The 16,544-nt window shown below is 49.0% G+C and overlaps 1 protein-coding gene across 1 annotated transcript in view; it reads left to right on the top strand.

The window, feature by feature from the left end:
* Nucleotides 1–13,193, top strand: part of LOC140385878 (desmoglein-2-like) — a 115,311-nt gene extending 102,118 nt beyond the window's left edge. The window contains exons 13-16 of the mRNA XM_072468487.1: nucleotides 263–493; nucleotides 2,992–3,125; nucleotides 5,277–5,678; nucleotides 9,559–13,193. Coding sequence (XP_072324588.1) covers nucleotides 263–493; nucleotides 2,992–3,125; nucleotides 5,277–5,678; nucleotides 9,559–10,566 — 1,775 coding nt within the window. The 3' untranslated portion in view covers nucleotides 10,567–13,193. The remainder of the gene's footprint in view (nucleotides 1–262; nucleotides 494–2,991; nucleotides 3,126–5,276; nucleotides 5,679–9,558) is intronic.
* Nucleotides 13,194–16,544: the final 3,351 nt, after the last annotated feature.

Below are 16,544 nucleotides of genomic sequence, written 5' to 3'. Positions count from 1 at the left end.
CTTGGGCGTAACTTTAGGAACTATGAATGACTTGATCAGTTAATTGCAAACGATTTGCTCAGGTTGTTACCTCTGTCACAAATTGACGTCCATGTAGATTGGGACTAAAGTTAGTTTTTAAACCTTCCTGGTCTTTAAGCAAGGTTTTATATCACACCCAACTCAAGCTGCCCACTGACATTGAATTTGCAGATGAATGTAATGAGGAATGCAACTCTCTTATTCGCTGATACTTGCAATCTTTCTTTTTTTTTTTTTGAAGCAACCAGCATGGAGCTGATTCCGTTGATAGATTTGTGGCCCGGAACCTTTACCGTGCCAATATCTGTCAAAGATAATGGCGGCAATGGACATCTGGAAAACCTTAACGTTCGAGTCACCGATTGCCGTGATACCACCATGTGCTCCGCAGAGAAATTATTTCAGTCAAAGAACGCGTTCCTCGGTGGTGCCGCTATCGGCCTCATGATTCTAGCGTTACTGCTGCTACTACGTAAGTTTGAAATGACTGACTGACGTTGCTTTCCAATCGATAGCCCAACAACAAAGCTCAAGACAGCCAAGGGCCGCGTCCATTGCTATCTCACAGAATCCCTACAGTGGCCAATGGATTTGGGTCCCGCGGCGACCCTGTCGGAAGAGCTCCCTACCTGGTCCCGCCAAGCCCTATCCTCCATGACCTAACCTGCGCATCCCCGGATATGAAGCGATTTAGCATGGCCAATCCACCTAACCTGCAACATCTTTGGACTACGGGGTGAACGTGCAGACTCCACACAGTTGCCCAAGGCTGGAATTGAACCCGGGTCCCTGGCGCTGTGAGGCAGCCGTGCTAACCACTCTCCCAGCCTGTGATAGCTAATTGATACCGAGCAAGATTAGATTAAATTGTTCCCCACTGCACAGGAGTTTCAGAACTGTTTGTAGAATAACGTAGCTCAGAACGAGGCCATTCGATCCATCACTCTGTGCAGCTCTTTCCAATTAGTCATAGCCCTCCCTCCACCCCAGCCACCCAGCGTTCTGTCCCCAGAGCCCTGAAATATTTATTTTCCCCCATTTCAAGTATTTACCTTTTGAAACCTACTGTTGAATCTGTTTCTGCCATCCACCGAACTCAATATGTGAAGCAGATTCACATCTCTCCTCTTTTTTTTACCACCACACGCAAGTACCTTCAATCTGTGTCATCTCTCCTCCATTGTTCAGCCCTTGTTTTTTTCCACGAAACTACCTAACCAATTATAGCCAAAATAATTTCCAGTAATGGCTTCTTTTTCGCTCCTTGCTTGGTAACCTCGAAATCGTCCAAAAATTGATCCTTGTTCCTGCTCCTCTTTCCCATCTATGCCCCGCCCCTTGGCGATGTTGTGAGATGCCTTTCAAGGGCGGCAGCATGACATCACTAGAAGGGGAGGGTACCGTGCGATCCAGTCTCAGTTTCACTTTGGCCTGTGAGCAGAGCACATCACAGACTGCTCCGCTGCCGTCTTCATTCTCATCTGCCTTGTCTCAGTAAGTGAGCACACCAATGTTTCCTGATGAGTGATTGGCGTCTTTGTATCGTTCGGAAAATGACATCGTCCGACAATATGGCTACAGTTCCACGTGGTGACCACAGAGCTCTGTCATATCAACACAACCCCTTCACTGCCCCCTTTTCATCAGTCTCCTTATCCAACATCGGGTCCCAATTAAGCCGCAAATTGCACGGGTTAAACTTTGGGAAGACCGAAACCATCAATCCCAGCCTCAAACTCCTCTCGTATAGGTTCTACCCCCTCCCGATCTCAGATTAGATCAGATTGTTCACAACCTTGATGCCCTATTTGACCCTGTGCTTGAGACTCAGTAATAACAACTCGTGTTTAGATAGCCCCTTTAATGTAGTAAAATGTCTCAGGATCATGTACAGACAAATAATGATCCCAAATCCATGGAGGAAATATTCGGACTGGTGGCCAACAGCTTACTCAAAGAAGGATGTTACAGGGATGCAAGGAGGCAATCTTAGTGATTGAGCTACATAGGCTTCTAAAACAGCAGAGTTCAGATCCCGCCCTGGTCTCCTCGATACCCGTCTGCAAGATCTCTGCACCCCTCCAATTCTGGTCTCTTGCACATTCCTCTGTCTCAACTCCACCATTGTTAATGTCTAGGCCCTAAGCTCTGAATTCCCACCATAAGCCTTGCCACCTCCCCCTCCCCCTTAAAACCTATTTCTTTAACCTTTCTTCCCTCAGGCTAAATTGCCCGTGGAGTCCAGAGGTTTAGGTGGGGTTACTGGGTTATGGGGATAGGGTGGAGGCGTGGGCTTAAGTGGGGTTTTCTTTCCAAGGGCCAGTGAAGACTCGATGGGCCGAATGGCCTCCTCCTGCACTGCAGGGATTCTATGAACAACACTCACCTGGTAGCACAGAATTTGAATATTGCTGAATAGAGACATGTTACTGAAGTTTTCCATCTTGCACTCATCAGAACAAACACAAGAATACCAAATTTCAAATGAGCAAAATTTATACTACAGGGGGAAAGGGTGCTGATTGGTTGACAAGTCAATTGTGACTGGCCTAGGCATTGCCATGGAGAAAGCAATAGGCTCCCCAAGCTCCCAGTTCTGAAGAAAAAGGTGGGATGCTTCAACGTATTCCTCAGCGAGTGTGAATGCTCTCTGCTTTAACAATTGTAAATGATCCACGCTACAAGCTCGACTGATTATTCTAAATTGTCTAACTTAGTCGTTAGTGTAGCTATTAGCGCACTCAGGATTCTTCAACCAGTGCTGCCCGATTGCGGAATTGCATCTAACAGTGGATGTTTTACTTCGGCTTTGCAAGCATGGGCTGGCTGAGTTCGGCCTGTACTCTGCCTATAGTGAACAAACGCAGGAAGCTGCTGTCTGATTCGATCTGCCAGCTGTTTATTTACACTTGTTTATTATCTTTATCGGCATGTCGTTTTTGCTTCACTATGTAAATTCTTACTTTCCAGTTGTTCCGTTGCTACTGCTGCTTTGCCATTGTGGTAGCGGAATTGGCGGCAAAGGCGGCTTTTTGGCAATACCTGATGAACCGAAGGGATCCCTAGGAAATGGCAACTTTGAAGGTGGAGGGCGGGTTGACACGGTTTGTATCTCCATCACTTTAGCTCTTATCTTTGACTGTGTGTTATGGTCAGTCATGCCTTACAAAGCCTCCTCCGGTATTGGGCGAGCAGACTTTTCCATCAATTAAACATTGCTAAGACTGAAGCTGTTAGTCTTTGGTCACCAGCACAAATCTCGCCCCATAGCCACCGGCGGCATCCGTCTCCCTGGCAACGCTCGCATGTTAAACCGGGCTGTTTACACCCAGGCTGGCATACTGACCGATAGGTGAGATTCCGGTCACATATCCCACCATTTCTGGGGCTGCCTGTTTGCACTCCCTTAACAATGCCTGACTCCGCCCCATCTCAGCCCCCCCCCCCCCCCCCCCCCCCCCAACGTTGGAAACACTTGGGCAATGTCTCCATTTGAAAATTCTCATCCTTGCCCTCCGATCCCTCGCCTTCATAGATTATGATCATAGAATTTACAGTGCAGAAGGAGGCCATTCGGCCCATCGTGTCTGCACCGGCTCTTGGAAAGAGCACCCTACCCAAGGTCAACACCTCCACCCTATCCCCATAACCCAGTAACCATCCCAGCACCAAGGGCAATTTTGGACACTAAGGGCAATTTATCATGGCCAATCCACCTAACCTGCACATCTTTGGACTGTGGGAGGAAACCGGAGCACCCGGAGGAAACCCACGCACACACGGGGAGGATGTGCAGACTCCGCACAGACAGTGACCCAAGCCGGAATCGAACCTGGGACCCTGGAGCTGTGAAGCAATTGTGCTAACCACTATGCCACCGTGCTGCCCCTACCCACCCCACCGATCCATGTCTGCAATCTCCTCCTGCCCCACGACCCTCCAAGGTATCTGCACTCCTCTATTTATGGTCTGTTTTAATCATTTTGATCGGTGGCCATGACATCGGCTGCCTGGGAGCCTACCTCTGGAATTAGGCCGGAATTGAGGATAATAAATCATAGAATCTACAGTGCAGAAGGAGGCCATTCGGCCCATCGAGTCTGCACCGGCCCTGGGAGAGAGCACCCTACTGAACCCACACCTCCACCCTATCTCCGTAACCCAGTAACCCCACCTAACATTTTTTGGACACTAAGGGTAATTTCAGCATGGCCAATCCACATGACGTGCACATCTTTGGACTGTGGGAGGAAACCGGAACACTCGGAGGAAACTCACGCAGACTCCGCGTTGAGTAGAGTCAGCGCATCCACAACATGTGCCAGGCTCAGCCTGATACAATTTAAGGTCGTTCATCGGGCTCACATGACAGTGGCCCGGATGAGCAGATTCTTTGGGGTGGAAGACAGGTGTGCAAAGTGCACGGGAGGACCAGCGAACCATGTCCACATGTTCTGGGCATGTCCGAAACTTAGGGGATTTTGGCAGGGGTTTGCAGATGTCATGCCCACGGTGTTAAAAACAAGGGTGGCACTGAGTCCAGAGGTGGCGATTTTCGGGGTGTCGGAAGACCCGAGAATCCAGGAGGAGAAAGAGGCAGACGTTCTCCCTGATAGCCCGGAGACGGATACTATTAGCTTGGAGGGACTCAAAGCCCCTGAAGTCGGAGACCTGGCTATCGGACATGGCTAGCTTTCTCTGTTTGGAGAAATTCAAGTTCGCCTTGAGAGGGTCACTGTTAGGGTTCACCAGGAGGTGGCAACCGTTCGTCAACTTCTTCGCGGAAAATTAATCGTCAGCAGAAGGGGGGGGGGTTAGTTTAGCTTAGAGTAGGGGGTTAATAAAGGTGGGACCTGTAAGGGAGGGGGACGGCTTTTGCACTATGTGTATAGTTTCATGTACATTGTTTATTTTGTTGTTGTTGTAATGCCAAAAATACCTCAAAATGTTTATTAAAAAAAAAGTGCCTAAATCCAAATTCTCAGCGGGCGGAAGAGCCACCTTTCCTGCATCCACTCAGCACTTCCCCGTCACCGGAAGTCCGTATCTCCTCTCGTTCCAAACCCCAGAGAATATAGGTCCAATTTATTCAGGTTGTCAGCATAGGACAGCCTTCCCCACACCCTTAGCACAGGATCCAGGATTTGTTGGGTGTTTCTTTGCAAATCTATTTCTTGGAAAGGGTTTGGGTGTCGGTGCTTCAACCTTTTCTTCCTTTTGTAAGTAATGCGTGAATTCGTTGTTGTCAAATACAGGTGGTGCCATTGATTTCTCCAGCGGATCAATTGGGAATGGGTCGAAAAGCAGAGGCACTTGCTGGAAGAGACGAAATGGTTGGATCTGCCGCAGTGGTAGGATCCGCCGCAGTGGTAGGATCCGCCGCAGTGGTAGGATCCCGTGGAATGGCTGAGTCTGGTGGAATGGTAGCATCCAGTGATGTGATGATATCCCGAACAGATGGGCAACAGATGTGGACGGAACAGGATTGGGCAGATACTGAAACGGGGTCAAGACAATGGATTTCATTTGATGACGGAAATGTTCGCTACAAGGCTGATGGGAGCTCAGCAAGAGATTGCTACAAGGGTCAATCATGGTCAAGTGGAAGAATGTTGGAAAGCTCTTGCAAAGCCTTCATGAACCAACACATTAATGAGGTAAGCAGGCATTGTCCCATTTTAACAACACATTAATGAGGTAAGCAGGTATCGTCCCATTTTAATAATACATTGGCACAGTGGTTAGAACAAAGAACAATACACCACAGGAACAGGCCCTTCGGCCCTCCAAGCCTGTGCCGACCATGGTACCTGCCTAAACTAAAACCAGCTGCCCTGACGGAGTACGTATCTTTCCATTCCCATCCTATTCATATATTTATCTAGATGTCCCTTAAATGCCGCTATCGTACCTGCTCCCACCACCTCCCCAGGCAGCGCGTTCCAAATATTTACCACTATTGCTGCCTCCCAGCACCAGACACCCGAGTTCGATTCCAGCCTTGGTGAATGTGGAGTTTGCACTTTCACCCCATGTCTGTGTGGGTTTCCTTTGGGTGCCCCGGGGGTTCAAAGATTTGCAGGTTGGGTGGATTGGTCATTGACTGAAAAGTGCTCTCGTCATGAAAGTTGCCATAGAATTGCAAGTCTTTTCTTTCTTGTTCATCTTTAAAAGCTATAACCAGCTGCCGCCTTGTTCAAAAGAACAGCGAATGGTTGTAATGATAACCCCCCCCCCGCTACTGATGTTAAATATGGGGGTATCCCAAAATCCGGGTTAATTTAGAACTCTGATTCTTAATGGTTGTTCAAACTAACCACAGGAGACCCAAGGGCAGGTTAAAATTCATTCATTAATGATTCAAGCATGGAGGGAATGAATCTGGAGAAACCTCTGATCCAGCACACTCCTCTAATACAACTCTCATATGGCTGTCACAGGGAGAACAGCTCTCGCCACCAAGTCACAGACACAGACTGCTTATACAATTAGTCAGTACACAGAACACTTTAATTTCTAATCTTGTGTTGTTAAGCCTTTCACCCGAAAGATTGGCTGTTATCTCTTAGCTAGAGACTGCCTATTCCTCGAGAGACCGCCTGTTCCTGGAGAGACCGCCTGTTCCTCGAGAGACCGCCTGTTCCTCGAGAGACCGCCTGTTCCTCGAGAGACCGCCTGTTCCTCGAGAGACCGCCTGTTCCTCGAGAGACCGCCTGTTCCTCGAGAGACCGCCTGTTCCTCGAGAGACCGCCTGTTCCTCGAGAGACCGCCTGTTCCTCGAGAGACCGCCTGTTCCTCGAGAGACCGCCTGTTCCTCGAGAGGCAGCCTGTTCCTCGAGAGGCAGCCGTTCCTCGAGAGGCAGCCTGTTCCTCGAGAGGCAGCCTGTTCCTCGAGAGGCAGCCTGTTCCTCGAGAGGCAGCCTGTTCCTCGAGAGGCAGCCTGTTCCTCGAGAGGCAGCCTGTTCCTCGAGAGGCAGCCTGTTCCTCGAGAGACAGCCTGTTCCTCGAGAGACAGCCTGTTCCTCGAGAGACAGCCTGTTCCTCGAGAGACAGCCTGTTCCTCGAGAGACAGCCTGTTCCTCGAGAGGCAGCCTGTTCCTCGAGAGGCAGCCTGTTCCTCGAGAGGCAGCCTGTTCCTCGAGAGGCAGCCTGTTCCTCGAGAGGCAGCCTGTTCCTCGAGAGGCTGCCTGTTCCTCGAGAGGCTGCCTGTTCCTCGTGAGACCGCCTGTTCCTCGAGAGAGAGACCGCCTGTTCCTCGAGAGAGAGACCGCCTGTTCCTCGAGAGAGAGACCGCCTGTTCCTCGAGAGAGAGACCGCCTGTTCCTCGAGAGAGAGACCGCCTGTTCCTCGAGAGAGAGACCGCCTGTTCCTCGAGAGAGAGACCGCCTGTTCCTCTAACAAGTAAACAACTTTGCTGCCAAGTTCTGTTGATGTCGGGTCCCTGATGTCGAGCATTTAACTCTTTACTCTAATGCAAGGGGGTTGGTGATTTTTCTCCCTTTCACTAAATCTATTCATTTACCCATACAGTGGTGTATATTTCAATTTGGTATGTTCTCCCCCTGTCTCCGGGTGCTCCGGTTTCCTCCCACAAGTCCCGAAAGACGTGCTTGTTAGGTGAATTGGACATTCTGAATTCTCCCTCCGTGTACCCGTGGCGACTAGGGGCTTTTCACAGTAACTTCATTGCAGTGTTAATGTAAGCCTACTCGTAACAATAATAAAGATTATTATTATGTGAGGAAAGATATGCAAAACAGTGAGTTACGCTCCAGTCTTGTGGTAATCAATCATAGAATAATATTTATTAACTTAAAAGAAACACTCAACAAGATAAAGTACAATAGAAGACACCGTATCCTCACCTACAGTAATGGCACACTGTGTCTCATGAAATTAACCTTGTGTGGTATTATCAGGTATTGCAGTACCCGAGAGGCTGTAGACAATTGGGTAAACCTAGGAGTTTACCATTGGCTGTTTTGTATGTAGCTCCGCCCTGACAGGCGGGGTATAAGAACCCGTGCCGTCCCAGCAGCCCTCATTCTGTCCCAAAGCTGCTGGCGAACAGTTCTAGTCTATTAAAGCCTTCAGTTATGTTACTACCTCGTTTTAATAGTAATTGATCGTGCATCACCTTGTTCCCGTTTATCGACATTCCTGAACTCTGAGAAATGTACCTTGTCCCAAAACAACATCCCACGCGGTATAACTCTGTGAGTTACAACCAGGATATGTTACCGCCCACGGGTTTTCTTTAGGCTTGGAGAGTCTTTCACCCATTCAGTAAAGTTTTCCTCTGAGGTATTCGGAGCCAGAGCTTTGAGACGGGAATTCTGTGCTTTTGAGAGAGTATCGACTCTCAGCTGGGTTCGACAGTCTTTGACTGGTTGCCAGCTGTTCTCCTCTCTTCTGTGTCTCCTGTTGTACGCAGTTAATTAACCCTACTACGGATATACCGTTTTTGTTTGATGTTACTCCATCTAAATATCCCCATGGATCAGGCTTTCAGTACATAGGTGTAAGTTGAATTCTTATCTCTCCACTTATACCTCACCTCTTAGAATCATAGAATCCCTCCAGATCAGAAGGAGGCCATTTGGCCCATCGAGTCTGCACCAACCCTCTGAAAGAGCACCCCACCTAGGCCCACTCCCCCGCCCTAACCCTGTAACCCCACTTATCCAAGCGGATAGCACTGTGGCTTCACAGCGCCAGGGTCCCAGGTTCGATTCCCCGATGGGTCACTGTCTGTGCGGAGTCTGCACGTTCTCCCCGTCTCTGCGTGGGTTTCCTCCGGGTGCTCCGGTTTCCTCCCACAGTCCAAAGATGTGAAGTTTAGGTGGATTGGCCATGATAAATTGCCCTTAGTGACCAAAGAGGTTAGGAGGGGTTATTGGGTTACGGGGATAGGGTGGAAGTGAGGGCTTAAGTGGGTCGGTGCAGACTCGATGGGCCAAATGGCCTCCTTCTGCACCATATGTTCTATGTAACCTTTGACACTGAGGAGAAATTTATCATGACCAATCCAACAAGCCTGGGAGGAAACTGGAGGACCCGGAGGAAACCCACACAGACATAGGGAGAATGTACAAACTCCACACAGTCAGTCACCCGAGGCCGGAATCGAACCCGGGTCTCTGGCGCTGTGAGGCAGCAGTGCTGACCACTGTGCTACCCTGCCACCTTCTACACTTCCAGCACTTATTTCTTTACACCCTTGTTTACCCCCTCACTCATTTAAGTAAACACTTGTTTTCCTGTTGCTAAGCCAAGTTGCATATCGGAAAACCCTTCAAACAGATGCACTCTCATAAATTCCTCTTTCGTCCCATTCTTCAAACTTTATTATATCCAAACTTTTTTTGAACCTTTGTTTTACTCAATTCTTAGATCTCCATTGTCCTTCAAAGATCTTGGCAGTGAGCCAACTTTACTCGCATGCAGCACTTTGCGCTTGTGGACTGGGATTGTTGGAAAGATATTCAATGCAAGTAACTCTGATGTTTTTAATGTTCCGCCCATGTTGTGTTTCAGAGGTTGTGCGCCTCCGCCTCAGACGATGAGTCTCACGCTGCGCGTGATATTTTGCTGCTTTACAGCAATGAGGGGAGTAATTCACCCGCCGGCTCCCTCGGCAGCTGCAGCTGTGTCGAAGATGCTGTCCAAGGTGACTCGTTCCTGGATGACCTGGATCCAAAGTTTCGGACTCTCGCTGAAATCTGCGGGGGCCGCCATGAGAGTCATCACTCGGCACCCAGCCGCCCCAAGACGCCCGAACCGGCAGCAGCCATCGATTCTCTGCTCCAACACGGCTCTGAAGCGCAGCACGAATCTGTTTTGTCCAAGGCTGTGACGCTCCAGAGCATGACCAAAAAGGCTCCAGCGCCTTTCCAGAAACACGTTGTCGTGACCACAACCATTCAACCCAGTAGGGAAGAACTGGCTGACCCAATGTTAGTCCAGAGGAGCGTAATGGCTAGCAGCAGATCAGGCCAGGATGAGATCAACCATGATCGAATGGCGGAACAGGCTCGTTGGGCCAACTGGCCCAATTCCGCTCCCGTATCTTATGAACTAGGCATTGAGGAATTGCGGGGCATGTCGCCAATCGCTGACGCAGCGTTGGCTCGGGAAATGATGGCAGCAACCAAATTGAACTCTGGTGCCAGAGTTCCTGCTGCCCAAAAAAGTGTGGCAGTGGCTAGGTCACTTAATTTGGGTACAGGAGAGATTCCAGATATGATTCCTGACCTGTCGTTTGGAGCCATGCCTCTAATCCAGAAGAACGTGAGCATAACTAGATCAGTTGGTTCTGGTGGGGCAGGAGAGATGCAAGGTTCAGTCACTGAAACGTCAGTCAGCCAGATACCTGTAATTCAGAAGAATGTTGTAGTGAGCCGGTCGGTTAATTCAAGAGCAAGAGAAGTGCCAGGTTCCAGCGTTCCAGCAATTGCCGCAAATTTGGTCACGGGGACATCGGGAGGGAGGAGCTACAGATCAGTAAAGAGAGTAAGCGAAACCGTCCAGTTAGTTCAGGAATAGACATGTCCTTCAATCAAAGCAATCCAGGTCAGTTTGGTTTGCAAAAGCACTGGGGAGGGACGAAAGTTTGGAAATAAGCACAATATTGGTCATTTATAAAAATGAGCATTTGTTTCGTGGCCTTGGTTCTGACACACATCCTTTTGATTCAACATCGCAAAAATTAAGTGCACAAACATTCCGTCGCGCATCTAGAGACCTATGTAAGTTGCATTGGCCAACAGTCAATTGGTAGCTAGGCTTATTCTTTTAAGAGTTGGTCTAATCGAACAAGACTTGGAGAATTTTCTTTTAACGTAACTTGTCATTCATCACGCCTAACACACAAAATAAATTATTTTATCTACTTTTTGGTATTTCACAATTCTACCTCCAGATCTAACAAAGGGACATTTCTTTGCAAGAATCGTGGAGTGATTGTCATTATATTTGATTCAGCTCGTCCAACCTGTGGGCCTGAAGTCCCTTGTAGGCCAGACCAGGTAAGGGGGGCAGATTTCCCTCCCAAAAGGGCATGAGTGACCCAGGTGGTTTTTGTTTTAATGACCAATAGTTTCATGGTCGTTCTTAGTGATATTTGCTTTTTATTCCAGATTTATTTAATTAATGGAATTAAAGTTCTGCAGCTGACATGATGGGAGTTTGAACCCGCGCCTTGGTTTAGCTTCTCCAATAACACAAATGCTAGGCTGCCTTACCCATCATAAGGCGGGCACAACCTGCATCAGGACTTTCTAATGGTGAGGGCCTAAAGCAAGCATTGGTTTCTTTATTGCCATATACTATCAACCTAATGCCTGCTTCCATCATGGGTATTACACATTGACTTTTGTTGCTTCTTACAAAAGGACTCCGAGGAAGATGCATTGCCTGCCTGCCATCGTTAACCGCTGGTAGATGCCTGGGGCATGACCTTGTTTGGACCGTGCCCCGTAGGACACCGTCATTGTCCACACAACCTCAATGTGTCGGTGCTCGGGTTTCCATGATGTCTTGAGACAAGACGGCTGGGAACATATTGGCCACTGAAACCTCCTTCTGCCTTGGCATCTCTCTGCCCCCTCTCCATCGCTTGAAGGACCGCCAGAGCACACAAGGCGCACCGACATATCATTGTGGTGTCCCATGGAGCCACACTCTCTGCTCTATCGGGGACTTAGTAGACTAGTTCGGGGCCTGAAAAGCTGGCGCTGCATGGCCAACTTTAGAGGTCTTTTTGTCCAAGCACCCTACAACTCTACATCCTATTCACTCCTTGGAGAACACGAAGACAGACAAACACACCGGGGCCCTTTTCTATGGAAAAGAGAGGGCTGATGGGTGGCCTGATGGGGATCTTTAAAAGGATGGAAGAGTTTGATGGGGTAGACTTGGAGGAAATATTTCCAGTTGTTGGAGAGAGACCAGAGCCAGGGACCATAAATAGAACACTAAAACAATGCTGAGAAAGCTCAGATCTGGCAGAGAGAGAAACAGAGTTAAATATAATACAGGAAATACAAAATAAATATAGGATAATAAATCCCAAAAGGAATTCAGGAGAAGCCTTTTTATCCAGCGGGTGGAGAGAATGTGACACTCACTCCCACAGGGAATGATTGAAGCAGTAGAAACATTCCAAAGACAAATGGCTAAGTGCGTGAGGGGGGAAAGGGATAGAAGGCATTGTTGATGGGATGATATGAGGAGGGTGATTTAAACACTAGCGAAGGCCTGTTTCTGTGGTGTAAAATCTGAAGTAAAGGTGACCTGCCTTTAGTAGATACATTTAAGTCTACAGCTAGGGCAGCACGGTGGCACAGTGGTTAGCACTGCTGCCTCACGGCGCCGAGGACCCGGGTTCGATTCCGGCCCTGGGTCACTGTCCGAGTGGAGTTTGCACATTCTCCCCGTGTCTGCGTGGGTCTCACTCCCCCACAACCCAAAAGATGCGCAGGGTAGGTGGATTGGCCACGCTAAGTTGCCCCTTAATTGGAAAAATTTCAACAACAAAAAAAAAATGTCTACAGATAATTGCTGACGTTGGTAATGCATAGCCTGAATCTAGACTCTAGTAACGTGCAGTTCTTCCAATAGGTTGCCGGACACACAACTGTTACAACATCTTGACTGTGGTATTATTCTATATGATGAAATGTATCTGAATGAAAGTTTAAATCAAAATAGCGAACCAGGGCACACTGTCAAATTCCCCTTTCTTTCTTTACAGTGATTGTCATATTTTCCATGCAAAGGTTATGAGCAACTTTAAATATGGCAGTGAAAAACTCTTCATGAGCAGGCTACAAAATAATTGATTAAGCAAAAGCCCCCTCTGGTCCATATCACTATCTGTGACTGCTGTTTGTGGGACCATGCTGTGTTTAAATTGGCTGACATGCTTCCTGCTTCACAATAGAACTGTACTGTTTTAAAGAAATAATTAATAAATTCCATTTGCTGCGAAGCAATGATCTCAGCACAAACCTGTATATGTGACTTATAAAGAACTTTTTAATTTTTTTACAAAACGGTGTCGTTTGGAAATGTATATACTGAAACTTGTGTCCGGCAGCACAGAATATTAAATACCCTTTTCCATTCCTTTTTATTGTGTGGGAAAACCAATAAACTCTCTCTGGAATTCACTTGACCTTTCTCACGGAAATGCGCATTCATTTCTTTCTCTATAACCCTGATCCAATCAGTTTGCGTGTTGATTTCTGCAGATTTTGTGAACACAATTAAGATAATTATTTCAAAAAGAGAATGTAGTCTAGCGGGGGGGGGGGGGGGGGGGGCAACTGGGTTGCTGCTGCGGAAATCCAAAAGGAAATGGCTAAAGAGTGGGTGGACGGGGATGGTGTGCGACGCTGGGAGAGCGAGTGGGAGCGCGGAGGCGGGATATGGGACTGGCCTAGAGAAGGTAATGGCTAGTCGACACGGGAGGGGGGCAGGTAGCCCCCTAGTGAGGCTGATCACGTGGAACGTGAGAGGCCTGAACGGACCGATAAAAAGGGCCCGAGTGCTCGCGCATTTGAAAGGACTAAGGGCAGAAGTGGTTATGCTCCAAGAGACGCACCTAAAGGTGGCGGACCAAGTTAGGTTAAGGAAAGGATGGGAGGGACAGGTGTTCCACTCAGGACTAGACGCAAAGAACAGAGGGGTGGCCATTTTGGTGGGGAAACGGGTAGCATTTGAAGCAAAGAACATCGTAGCAGATAGCGGAGGTAGATATGTAATGGTGAGTGGCAGGCTGGAGGGAATGGAGGTCGTGTTGGTTAATGTGTATGCCCCAAACTGGGACGATGCGGGATTTATGAGACGGATGCTGGGGCGTATACCGGACCTGGAGGTAGGAAACTTGATTTTAGGAGGGGACTTTAATACGGTGCTGGACCCGGGGCTAGATAAATCCAGCTCAAGGACCGGAAGAAGGCCGGCAGCGGCCAAGGTACTTAAGGGGTTTATGGACCAAATGGGGGGAGTGGATCCATGGCGATTTCTTAGACCTAGGGCTAGGGAGTTCTCCTTCTTCTCCCATGTCCATAAAGTGTACTCCCGGATAGATTTTTTTGTTTTGGGAAGGTCGTTGATCTCTAGGGTGGAAGAAGCTGAGTACTCAGCCATAGCGGTTTCGGACCATGCCCCACATTGGGTGGACCTGGAATTAGGAGAGGAAAGGGAGCAGAGAACACTCTGGCGATTAGATGTGGGATTGATGGCGGATGAGGGAGTGTGTGCAAGAGTGCGGGGGTGTATTGAGAGATACCTGGAGGTCAATGACGACGGCGAGGTCCCTGTGGGAGTGGTATGGGAAGCACTAAAAGCGGTGGTCAGAGGAGAGCTGATCTCCATTGGGGCCCACAAAAGGAAAACAGGCCAAGGAAAGGGAAAGATTACTGGGGGAGATTTTAAGGGTGGATAGGGAATTTGCAGAGACCCCGGAGGAGGAACTGTACAGGGAGAGGAGACGACTCCAGACGGAGTTTGACCTGACCACCAGAAAGGCGGAGGTACTGTGGAGGAAGGCACAGGGGAGGCGGTATGAATATGGGGAAAAGGCTAGTCGCCTGCTGGCTCATCAATTGCGAAAGAGGACAGCAGCGAGGGAGATAGGAGGAATTAGAGATGAAAGGGGAGACACGGTGCGAAGGGCAGGAAAGATAAATGAGGTGTTCAAGACCTTTTATGAGGGACTGTATAGGTCTCAACCCCCAGAGGGAGAGGAGGGGATGCGGCAGTTCCTGGACCAATTGAGGATCCCGAAAGTGGAGGAGCAGGAGGTGGTAGGCCTGGGGGCACCGATTGGGGTGGACGAGGTTATTAAGGGACTGGGAAGCATGCAAGCAGGGAAGGCCCCGGGACCAGACGGGTTCCCGGTGGAATATTACAGAAAATATGTGGATTTGTTGGCCCCATTGATGGTGAGGACGTTCAATGAGGCCAGGGAAGGGGGGACTCTTCCCCCGATGATGTCGGAGGCGACGATACTGGCAAAGGTACTGGCATTGAGGATAGAGGACTGTGTCCCGGGGGTGGTGCACGAAGACCAGACAGGGTTCGTAAAAGGGAGACAACTGAATGTTAACGTGCGACAACTATTAGGGGTGATAATGATGCCCCCAGTGGAGGGGGAGGCAGAGATAGTGGCGGCAATGGATGCAGAGAAGGCATTTGATAGGGTGGAGTGGGAGTATTTATGGGAAGTGTTAAGGAGGTTTGGGTTCGGGAACGGGTTTATTAGCTGGGTTAGACTTCTTTATGGGGCTCCAACGGCAAGTGTAGTTACGGGTCGACAAAGATCGGAGTATTTCCGACTATATAGGGGAACAGGACAGGGATGCCCGCTGTCTCCATTGTTGTTCGCGTTGGCAATTGAACCTCTGGCCATGGCGTTGAGAGACTCCAGGAAATGGAGAGGGGTGATTAGAGGGGGAGAAGAACACCGAGTCTCGTTATACGCAGATGACCTATTGTTATACGTATCGGACCCAGCGGGGGGGATGATAGAGGTTATGCGAATGTTGAGGGAGTTCGGGGATTTCTCGGGGTATAGGCTAAACATGGGGAAGAGTGAATTATTTGTGATACATCCAGGGGACCAGAGTAGAGAGATAGAAGGCTTGCCTCTAAGGAAAGTGGAAAGAAACTTCCGATACCTGGGGATTCAGATCGCTAGGAGCTGGGGAACCTTGCACAGACTTAATCTGACACGGCTGGTAGAACAAATGGAGGAGGACTTCAAGAGGTGGGACATGCAGCCTCTATCGCTGGCGGGCAGGGTGCAAGCAATTAAGATGATGGTCCTCCCGAGGTTCTTATTTGTATTTCAATGTCTCCCTATACTAATCACCAAGACCTTTTTTAATAAAATAGACAGGAGCATCACGAGCTTCGTGTGGGCAGGGAAAGTTCCGAGAATAAGGAGGGGGTTCCTTCAGCGTAGTAGGGACAGAGAAGGATTGGCACTACCGAACTTGGGCGATTACTATTGGGCCGCCAATGTGGCAATGATACGTAAATGGATGATGGAGGGTGAGGGAGCGGCGTGGAAAAGACTGGAGAGAAAGCCCTGTAAAGGGACGAGCCGAGAGGCGCTGGTGACGGCGCCGCTACCGTTCTCACCTAAAAAGTTTACCACGAACCCGGTGGTGGCGGCAACATTGAATATCTGGGGACAGTGGAGGCGACAGAGAGGGGTGCGGGGAGCCCTGGTGGGGTCCCCAATCAGGAACAACCATAGGTTCGCCCCAGGAAGAATGGATGGAGGATTTCAGAGCTGGCACCAGTTGGGAATTAGGAGGGTGGGAGATTTATTTATAGATGGGACTTTTGCGAGCTTGGGAGCATTGGAGGAAAAGTATAAGTTCCCCCGGGGAAATTTCTTGAGATATATGCAGGTGAGGGCGTTTACTAGACAACAGGTGAGGGAATTTCCGTTGCTCCCGACACAGGGGATTCAGGACAGAGTGCTTTCAGGGGTGTGGGTCGGAGAG

This window comes from Scyliorhinus torazame, chromosome 11 (assembly GCF_047496885.1).
Source record: "Scyliorhinus torazame isolate Kashiwa2021f chromosome 11, sScyTor2.1, whole genome shotgun sequence".
Taxonomy (NCBI): Eukaryota; Metazoa; Chordata; class Chondrichthyes; order Carcharhiniformes; family Scyliorhinidae; genus Scyliorhinus; species Scyliorhinus torazame.
The sequence above is the reverse complement of the archived record's forward strand: the minus strand, read 5'-3'. Positions and strand labels throughout refer to the sequence as shown.